This window comes from Nerophis ophidion, linkage group LG17 (genome assembly GCF_033978795.1).
Source record: "Nerophis ophidion isolate RoL-2023_Sa linkage group LG17, RoL_Noph_v1.0, whole genome shotgun sequence".
NCBI classification, from domain to species: Eukaryota; Metazoa; Chordata; class Actinopteri; order Syngnathiformes; family Syngnathidae; genus Nerophis; species Nerophis ophidion.
Window position 1 is genome coordinate 52,021,386 of NC_084627.1, and position 11,003 is coordinate 52,032,388.

The 11,003-nt window shown below is 41.4% G+C and overlaps 2 protein-coding genes across 2 annotated transcripts in view; both read left to right on the plus strand.

The window, feature by feature from the left end:
- LOC133536544 (coiled-coil domain-containing protein 152-like) overlaps window positions 1-2,131 on the plus strand; it is a 28,736-nt gene extending 26,605 nt beyond the window's left edge. The window contains exons 7-8 of the mRNA XM_061877173.1: window positions 612-716; window positions 1,600-2,131. Coding sequence (XP_061733157.1) covers window positions 612-716; window positions 1,600-1,728 — 234 coding nt within the window. The 3' untranslated portion in view covers window positions 1,729-2,131. The remainder of the gene's footprint in view (window positions 1-611; window positions 717-1,599) is intronic.
- A 150-nt stretch (window positions 2,132-2,281) lies between these two features.
- nim1kb (NIM1 serine/threonine protein kinase) lies at window positions 2,282-8,582 on the plus strand. The gene is made up of 4 exons (XM_061877172.1): window positions 2,282-2,834; window positions 3,014-3,305; window positions 4,981-5,249; window positions 7,412-8,582. The coding sequence occupies exons 2-4, from the start codon at window positions 3,014-3,016 to the stop codon at window positions 8,165-8,167; spliced, it is 1,317 nt and encodes a 438-aa protein (XP_061733156.1). The 5' UTR covers window positions 2,282-2,834; the 3' UTR covers window positions 8,168-8,582.
- The last annotated feature ends 2,421 nt before the right edge of the window (window positions 8,583-11,003 follow it).

The window sequence follows — 11,003 nt, forward strand, 5'->3', positions numbered from 1 at the left end:
TAGGAATAGGTCGATTGGCAACACAAAATTTGTCCTAGTGCAAAAATGTTTGTCTGTCTGTGGTGCAGCTGGGATAGACTCCAGCCCCCCCCGATTGGGACAAGCGGTAGAAAATGGATGAATAGAAGAACTGCAAGAAAAATGCTTCATCGGCAGTTGGCAGTCGGGAGGAATTTATAATTTTTTTCTGAAGAATGTTCCTTTTTTTTTTTAATACAAATGTTGACAAATTAAGAATGTGTGCTTTTTTACAGGATTCCCCCTCAAGTGTAATTTATCTTTAAGCCACTGTGGTAAATACAAACTTAGAGCAGACAAAAATGCTGAAATGTGAACTCAATTACATCACCTCAAATTACCTGATTATATGGCAACATTTGTACAAGCACTCAACAGGAATTATAGTACTGAAACAACATGTGTCTCAGGCGTAGAGGGGTTGCCATGGCGATGACAGAGATGCAAATCTCCTAAATGTTCTCTAAATAATAAGTAACATTTATGGGCATTATACAGCCTTCTTAAAAATAATTTTTGAGTTTATTTGTGTTGCAGATGGTTGTGGTTTTATACTCGCTTGGCTAATGAGTGTTTTGTTTTGCTTTTTACAGTTTGGTGCGAAGTTGGGCAGAATTCAGAATACAGCTCAGTGGAGCCAGCAGCAGCAGCAGAAACAACATGACTTCAACAACACTGCAAATAATTTCTTCAAGAGGGTGAGCGCGACATGTAAAACCACGTTCATGTCCTCCAAAAAAGACTGAAAGTTTGTTCGGGCCTTTGTCCAGCCTGATAAACATAGCCAAAGCAATGCTGTAAGGAAAACGTTGGATTTCTAGCATGTGAAGTACAGTGAACATTGAATTCAATAATTTTTGCAGGTCATCCCTGTTTTATTTGTAAATGGTCTGAGAAAAGTATTCAAAGTAAAGTGGTTCCTGGTTTTTGTACCTTTCATTTGATATGGTTTTCCAAGAAAGTTTTCGGTTTTTGTATACCGTCCCGTTTATGGTACAGCCAAACACTCTGGGTAACAAACCCAGCCTGTTGCCAGCGTACCATTCCTATGGGCGTATCATTCCAGTGGAACCTAGTGCCCAAACAAATGCACTGGTGACTCAGCCTCTGTTCTTCTTAATTGAGTATGGCTGCAAAATAAGCCACCAAAAAAAGTTAGGATTCATGACAGTGTGACTTGTGCCGTAAAGCACTGTCTTGCGTATGAGTGTGACTGCATAAGTAAAGTTGTGTGAAGACACAGTCTTGGATCTACTACTAATGCCAAAAATCTGATTAGGAAGGTGAGACACATTATTGAATCCAAGAAAGAATACATAGCAAAGTGTGAAGATGCTGTCTACTGGGCTCCTGATAATGTTTAATGTTTATTTCATGAAATGTATTGCATTTAATGCCAGAATTCTCTTTGAAAATGTGTTTTGTGTTCGTATTTTTGGATGTCTCGGACAGAATAATTGAATTTACATTATTTTATATGTGAAATATGTTTTCTTTTTTTGTACGATCAGGTGCAAAGAGGACAGTTTTGCATTTGTGGAGGATGTGCAGGCTTGTAACTGTGCTTTGTTGTCCTTTTAGAAGCTACAGTTCATTCAGGAAGAGAAGACCAAGCAGATTGAGGCCCTGCGTCAGAGAATCAAAGAGCTGGAAGACAACCAGCAAGGTGGCAACGCCAACGACAGCCGTTTGAAGAAAAGAAGGACCTAGTTTGTTTTAAAGCTGATAGCACTAAGAGGCTGCTGACCAGCTTCAAGTATACAAGTATTTATCCTGTCTTTCCGTTCCCAAGGTGACAATATTTTCAGGTGTGTAGCTTCATTTAACAGGACAATCAACTACCACGAGGCTCATGTGCTTTCTCAAGTGAATTTGCAGTTTCACCGACATGCTGACATGTGACAGTGTACTGACATCACACTTAAACACAGGTTGTATTTCTGTCTAAGGCTTTAATCCAATCAGACAGTTACATCGGGTTCACAAGAGCAGTTTCAATAGTGTGCGTCTTCTTTAAACTCCTATTTACAACATAAGTTATTTTACTGCAACATATTTCATGTTTTACTTAATAGTTGAATATAATTAAACTGATTTTGATATTTTGGCAGAACCATTGATTTCCTTTTTCGCTTAACATGAAATCATGTATCTTTCTATGTCATTAGATCTGCATTTGTTGAGCTAAACTGCCAATGTAATGGCATGCAGAGGTAAATTACCCGCAGTTACACACATTCCCACCTTTCCCACGCTGCTTCTCATACAACTAAATTACGACGCTCCACCTGATGAAGCTGACACGATGCTTTATAATCTCTTTACCTGTGCTGCTCAGCCTGTTGTTGGGAGGGAACACTACGCTAATCTTACTGAGAACATTGTGTAATGCCGTTGCATAACATTTCATCTGACAAAAGCCAATTGATCAGCCACATTTAACACAGACAATCTGGTAACCCAAAACAACCAATTTGACATTTGGTGCCTTTAGGTTGCACATTTGTCAGCTGTTTCTCAGGGCCTTCTTAATATATATATTTTTTTAATTCATAACTAATATCCACCGTTGAAATGATAGGGGCAGAAGTAATCTAAAGCGGGATGACAGTTCATGACACCACCATTTAAACCTTCCCTCAATGTGGCCAATGGCTGAAAGGTGGGCAGGGATGAAGGTGTGGCCTAAGAAACTGTGCTACCCATCAGTAGTGTCGTAGTCCATTGGAATGCAAAGATGGGTTTGGTCTGAGTTTTACACCTTATAATGGGTATCACATCTGTGTTTTGATGACTCTCAAAAATTTGGAAACTTGGTAAGAACTAGAAAATTCATTTAGATATGTCTTGTGTGTTGTTTGATACACTCCTGTAAGAAGTTAGGTTAAGGCCTTTCCAAAAATGTGTTTTCAATTGGTTTTGAGAAAAAAGTGATTGCTGTTTTACAAATACTTGTTTACTCTGTACTGAACAATCTGCTGTTAAACCTTTGCAGATGAAAGCCTCTTCAGAAATGCCTTTAGGACAGTGCCAGGTAGCAAACCCTAAGTTCCACCACAGCCTTTATAGTCTGACAGACAGCTCGGACCCGGACCAAGAGGAGGAGGAAGCAGATGCCCCGCTGCGCTTCACCCCCCTGCAGAAGCTCACATTCGACATGCACAAGGATGAGCGGATCATCAAGGAGCTGATCATAGGTCGCAGGGTGGGCTTCTACAAGGTCCGTGGAGAGATCGGCATTGGGACGTTCTCCAGAGTCAAAATGGCTTTTCATGCTCTGACGAAAGGTACCTCGAACTGTGTTCTTATCATTTGATTTGACAATGTATTGTTTTTTTCTATATCAAGCTTATTTTTCTCAGAACATCAGCAACTTTGGAAGTACTGTGCAAAATGGAAACATAATGAATTTGTTCCTGTTCATACAGCCACCATAAAACATGCATTCACTGTTTTAAGAACATATTTACTGCTCGTTTAAGAAGAGTCATTTGTGCTTGTGTCTAAGTGGGATTCCTTGGATTGACTAGGGCAGGGGTCGGCAACCCAAAATGTTGAAAGAGCCATATTGGACTAAAGATACAAAAATGTAATCTGTCTGGAGCCTCCAACAAATAAAAGCCTTGTGTAAGTGTCATAATGAAAGCGACACATGACATAAGTGTCTATATTAGTCTACTATCAAAATGACTGTGTTTCAAAGGCGGATGCAAATCTTCCTGGACAGGAATGTTGACAGTAATCTACACAATTTTAAAACATTAGTAAAACAGAGGCTTCTCAGAGGGTGAGAGAACTCCTGGCATAGCATGGCCAAAGCTATAAATGTGTGTGTCCAAGATAAAGGAAACGGCAGGCTTTCTTATTCAATTGAATTTATTACAATCTTTGCAAGTTAGGTAACGTTTGCTGTGGTCTGGAACAACATTGCACACAAACAACTGTCAGAAATGCAGCCAATGTTATATACACATACTGTGGCATGAGTCATGCAAATATACGTGAAATACACACAGGACATAAGTAAATGGTAAATGAGTTATACTTGTATAGCGCTTTTCTACCTTCAAGGTACTCAAAGCGCTTTTGACACTACTTCCACATTCACACACTGATGGAGGGAGCTGCCATGCAAGGCCCTAACCACAAACCATCTAGGAGCAAGGGTGAAGTGTCTTGCTCAAGGACACAACAGACGTGACAAGGTTGGTAGAAGGTGGGGATTGAACCAGGAACCCTTAGGTTGCTGGCACGGCCACTCTCCCAACTCCGCCACGTGAAAGTTGGGAGCAAAGGAAATTAAATTAGCTCTCATTTACCTACAAACATGGCATAATAATGCAATATGTACATCCAGCTAGTCCAGATAGCTTGCAATCATGCAGTGACCAAATATGCCTAATTAGCACTCCACACAAGTCAATAACTTCAACAAAACTCGTCTTTGTGCTTTGACGCACAATATAAAAAGTTTGGTGGACAAAATAAGACAAAGAAGGAGTGGCATGAAACACGTTTTTCTGTGGCAGTGTTCTAGAAAGTTGTACTTGTAATCAAACTACGGCGAGTTCAAAGACCGCTGAAATTAAGACAAAACGGCGCTCGCCAAATACGCTCATCAGTAAAGCATGTTTAATATAAACAGTGGGATTTCTAACAGTTAAGAAAGTTTGTCCTTTTAAAGAAACCATAATAAATGAAAAATGTGTCTGCATTTTTAGAAAAAACTTCAGGGAGCCACGAGTTCGGAGCTAAAGTGCCGCTGGTTGCTGATGCCCAGACTAGGGATTAAGGGGTACTAGATCCCTACACTTTTATCAGTAACCCTTACAGTCGAAAGACAGGCCGCTAGTTTTCTTAAACATATTTAAATGTATTTTAGGTCACATTACAATTAAAGTACTTAAAATATCCACCAAGCAGCCTTGGAAAATATCAACAGTCTTTGTTTTTTCTTCGTAGACAAAGTGGCCCTCAAGATCTTGGACAAGACGAGGTTAGACCCACAGGCCCAACGACTGCTCTCCAGGGAAGTCAGCAGCATGGACTCAATGCAGCACCCCAACGTGATCCGACTCTATGAAGTGTTAGAGATGCCTAGCCGTCTCTACCTGGTGTTGGAATACGCTGGTGGAGGGGACCTGCACAACAGGATCTGCAACCAAGGGAAACTGGCTGACAACACCAGCAAGATCACTTTCTCACAGATGCTTTCTGCCATCAAATATATGGTGAGTGTCAATGCCAACTTTTCTTAGCACATCCACAAAGTGGAATGTATTGACTCTTTCCTCATGTTCCACCCATTTTATGAGGAACACTGGTTGGATTGCGAACAGTGAACCTTTGTTAAATACAAGCATCCTCAAGTGATGTACTAAACCGCTTAAAAAAACAACAATAAAACAGGTGGCTCTTAATGAATAACGGAGACATAATGCAAACTGCAGATAAACTTGATGCATTTCAGAATGAAACACTTTCAACGTTCAAACAATAACTAAGGTAACTTGTGATATATTCCTATATGCTGTTTTTAAAAGTTACTATCTGCTACGCTTTTAAATCCTCTGGTTTTTGCCTTCAGAGTCCAGCAAATTATTCCCTGAGTTTGTAAACATGAACAAAAACAACAAAAAATGATTTTGAGAAAATACAAATATTGATCTGATCCCTCTCGTGTCGATCATATAATGATACAACCTATGGTATGGACGCTACAAATTTATGGATCGATCATCCCTTTTCTTACGTGTCGTGTATTTAATGTCACAATGCTGACAGGCAAAAGTTGTAATGTTATCCTATCTTTACTATGTTTCCACTGCATTTCGTAGTTCAGGGTAGTTTATACAAACCAGGCTGATGACGTATGGAAAAGTTGTTTTGAATAACACTCAACTGATACCATGTAAATAAACAGACAATATTAGGTCAGAGTTTTTTTACGAAAGTCTGAGTAAGATAAATATAAAGGAGTAATATGTTACATTGTATCATTGTTTATAGAAAGTCTGGCTTTTGTCCGCAATGTCCAACAGTCACAAAGTTGTCTTTTCCGTAAATGATGAATTCATGAGGGTCAAATGATTCCTTTTGGTCCATTTCAGCTGTAAATAACAATATACAAATAATAAATGTCAGCGTTTATCTCACGCCGACCACAAACACATCTGCTTTAGCGTTAGCTTGTTAGCATTAGTATTTAGTTCACTCGGGTTGAGGCTAACCGAGTCTGGCGGAATACCTCATACTCCTCCGTGAATACATTTTAAAAAGGCTGTCCTGTGTTTGGAAAAAAAAGTTTTAGGAACCCCCCAAACTGTGATCAACCAATCAGTGTTCAACAACAAAGCCCACCACCGATTAGGTTCCAGGAACTTTCCAAAAGTCCCACATCGCTGGCAGGAACAAAAAAAAGCTTCTGAAAGCCAAATCTACCCAGGTAGTTTTTGGCAGAAACAGAGAGGGAACTTTACTTATCCAGACCCGAAATTTTGCGTTCCTGTAAAAGTTCCTGCGGTGAAAAGGGGCCTAATGTGTAACATGTTTAGTCTTTGTCACGTCGGGGTTGCATTTTACGTGGTCGCTCTCCCAGGATGCAGACGGAAAACTCCGGAGACAAGGTACAGGTAAGAAAATGATTTAATGTCTGTAAATCATGCGGGATACAAACAAAAGATCATCATCATACCGATAGCACAGCAAGCTAACGGTATAGCAAACAAGAAACGCTTAGCATATGACAAAGCTTAGCTCAGGAATCCAAATGGTAACTGACGTAAATTGTTGCATGGAAGCAAATAAGGAAGCCAGAACGTGAATAAGTAGCTCTGTGATTAATGCCCGGCAGCAGGTGAGCGTGCCGAACACTAATCAGAGGCAGCTGAAACTAATCAGCACCCATGGTAACCAAAGCACAAACCCAGGGGTGCCTAAAACATGACTGAGATAGTGGAACTTATAGAACAAAACTAAACAAAACATGATCCGGGCAACGGATCATGACAGTCTTGTCCTCTATAGATATATGATAATGATTTTAAAGATACCATAATGATATTAAAGATACCAACAAATGAATAATAAAAGTAAATACAGTGTCTGCCAGAGAGGATCTGCATTTAAAGGCAACATTTGGCAATGGCGATAACATAGTTATTTATGAAAATAAATACACATACTGATCGGCGGCAGATCAATCGGTGCATCCCTTTGGTTTTGTTTTTTTATGCTCAGCTATCAATACCAAGAGTGCTATGATTACCTTGCACTATCTCTGCTTCCCCCAATATTCTCACCCTTGGTTCTATCATCAAATCTGCTATAATCAATATGAAGTAGTCTAGTAATCACAGTGTTTCAATGAGGAAATGAATCATTGCCATTGCAGCACGATATCAACATCATCCACCGGGACCTGAAGGCAGAGAATGTTCTGTTCACCAGCAGCGGCTGTGTGAAAGTGGCAGACTTTGGATTCAGCACACAGATCTCAAACCGCAATGACGCCCTGGACACCTTCTGCGGCTCGCCTCCGTACGCCGCGCCGGAGCTCTTCAGGGAGGAGTGTTACCTTGGCCCTCCGGTGGACGTCTGGGCGATGGGGGTCATTCTTTTTTTCATGGTGACCGGGACCATGCCCTTCCGTGCTGAAACCATGGGCAAACTGAGACGCTGCATCACCCAAGGCGCCTACACCATCCCTCCCTGGGTGCCCGGTCCTTGTCAGAGGCTCATCAGGGGCATCTTGAAACCAGAGTCCGGCGAGCGTTACGCCGTAGACCAGATGCTGGGCTGCGACTGGCTTTTACCTGTCGAGTTTCCCTGGTCTTTAGCTTCTCCGGAACCAGCGAGCCCTCTCCACAGCTCCGTGCGTTGGGACACGGCGGAAGAAGAGGAAAGGGAGGAGGTCCGGAGCTCGCTGGAGAAGCTCGGGTTTTCGTCGGAAAACTTCCGAAACAATCAGCTTAATGAGAGCCGCAGCCCTGTCACCGGGGTTTATCGGATCCTGCTGCACCGGGCGCAGAGGAGGCGGGGCTGTGACTGTTTGCCCGTAGTCCGAGGGATGGTGAGGGACCCCAAGCGAGAGGGGCTTCGAGCGTATCGGGGCCTCAGACACACTTCCAAGCTATGTGTGCTTTCATAATCCTTTTGAATGTACATTCTGTATTTGACACTTTTTTAAATGATTCCTACCGAGGTATGAGGGTACATGTTGGATCCCATATGTACTGGACTCTCACACTATTATGTTGGATCCCATATGTACTGGACTCTCACACTATTATGTTAGATCCACTATGGACTGGACTCTCACACTATTATGTTGGATCCCATATGTACTGGACTCTCACACTATTATGTTAGATCCACTATGGACTGGACTCTCACACTATTATGTTAGATCCACTATGGACTGGACTCTCACACTATTATGTTAGATCCACTATGGACTGGACTCTCACACTATTATGTTGGATCCCATATGTACTGGACTCTCACACTATTATGTTGGATCCCATATGTACTGGACTCTCACACTATTATGTTAGATCCACTATGGACTGGACTCTCACACTATTATGTTAGATCCACTATGGACTGGACTCTCACTATTATGTTGGATCCACTATGGACTGGACTCTCACACTATTATGTTGGATCCACTATGGACTGGACTCTCACACTATTATGTTAGATCCACTATGGACTGGACTCTCACTATTATGTTGGATCCACTATGGACTGGACTCTCACACTATTATGTTAGATCCACTATGGACTGGACTCTCACTATTATGTTAGATCCACTATGGACTGGACTCTCACACTATTATGTTAGATCCACTATGGACTGGACTCTCACACTATTATGTTAGATCCACTATGGACTGGACTCTCACACTATTATGTTAGATCCACTATGGACTGGACTCTCACACTATTATGTTAGATCCACTATGGACTGGACTCTCACACTATTATGTTGGATCCCATATGTACTGGACTCTCACACTATTATGTTAGATCCACTATGGACTGGACTCTCACACTATTATGTTAGATCCACTATTGACTGGACTCTCACACTATTATGTTAGATCCACTATGGACTGGACTCTCACACTATTATGTTAGATCCACTATGGACTGGACTCTCACACTATTATGTTAGATCCACTATGGACTGGACTCTCACACTATTATGTTGGATCCACTATGGACTGGACTCTCACTATTATGTTGGATCCCATATGTACTGGACTCTCACACTATTATGTTGGATCCACTATGGACTGGACTCTCACACTATTATGTTAGATCCACTATGGACTGGACTCTCACTATTATGTTGGATCCACTATGGACTGGACTCTCACACTATTATGTTGGATCCACTATGGACTGGACTCTCACACTATTATGTTGGATCCACTATGGACTGGACGTTCACACTATTATGTTGGATCCACTATGGACTGGACTCTCACACTATTATGTTAGATCCACTATGGACTGGACTCTCACACTATTATGTTGGATCCCATATGTACTGGACTCTCACACTATTATGTTAGATCCACTATCGACTGGACTCTCACACTATTATGTTAGATCCACTATGTACTGGACTCTCACACTATTATGTTAGATCCACTATCGACTGGACTCTCACACTATTATGTTAGATCCCATATGTACTGGACTCTCACACTATTATGTTAGATCCCATATGTACTGGACTCTCACACTATTATGTTGGATCCACTATGGACTGGACTCTCACACTATTATGTTGGATCCACTATGGACTGGACTCTCACACTATTATGTTAGATCCACTATGGACTGGACTCTCACTATTATGTTGGATCCACTATGGACTGGACTCTCACACTATTATGTTGGATCCACTATGGACTGGACTCTCACACTATTATGTTAGATCCACTATGGACTGGACTCTCACACTATTATGTTGGATCCACTATGGACTGGACTCTCACTATTATGTTAGATCCACTATGGACTGGACTCTCACTATTATGTTAGATCCACTATGGACTGGACTCTCACTATTATGTTAGATCCACTATGGACTGGACTCTCACACTATTATGTTAGATCCACTATGGACTGGACTCTCACACTATTATGTTAGATCCACTATGGACTGGACTCTCACACTATTATGTTGGATCCCATATGTACTGGACTCTCACACTATTATGTTGGATCCCATATGTACTGGACTCTCACACTATTATGTTGGATCCACTATGGACTGGACTCTCACACTATTATGTTAGATCCACTATGTACTGGACTCTCACTATTATGTTGGATCCACTATGGACTGGACTCTCACACTATTATGTTGGATCCACTATGGACTGGACTCTCACACTATTATGTTAGATCCACTATGGACTGGACTCTCACACTATTATGTTGGATCCACTATGGACTGGACTCTCACACTATTATGTTAGATCCACTATGGACTGGACTCTCACTATTATGTTAGATCCACTATGGACTGGACTCTCACTATTATGTTAGATCCACTATGGACTGGACTCTCACACTATTATGTTAGATCCACTATGGACTGGACTCTCACACTATTATGTTAGATCCACTATGGACTGGACTCTCACACTATTATGTTAGATCCACTATGGACTGGACTCTCACACTATTATGTTAGATCCACTATGGACTGGACTCTCACACTATTATGTTGGATCCACTATGGACTGGACTCTCACACTATTATGTTAGATCCACTATGGACTGGACTCTCACACTATTATGTTGGATCCACTATGGACTGGACTCTCACACTATTATGTTAGATCCACTATGGACTGGACTCTCACACTATTATGTTGGATCCACTATGGACTGGACTCTCACACTATTATGTTGGATCCACTATGGACTGGACTCTCACACTATTATGTTAGATCCACTATGGA

Excerpts from the sequence above, each read along its gene's own strand:
- nim1kb (XM_061877172.1), top strand. The coding sequence starts at position 3,014 with ATGAAAGCCTCTTCAGAAATGCCTTTAGGACAGTGCCAGGTAGCAAAC. Across the intron at positions 3,306-4,980 it reads TTTTCATGCTCTGACGAAAG|ACAAAGTGGCCCTCAAGATC; the intron begins GTACCTCGAACT and ends TTTTCTTCGTAG. Across the intron at positions 5,250-7,411 it reads TTTCTGCCATCAAATATATG|CACGATATCAACATCATCCA; the intron begins GTGAGTGTCAAT and ends TTGCCATTGCAG.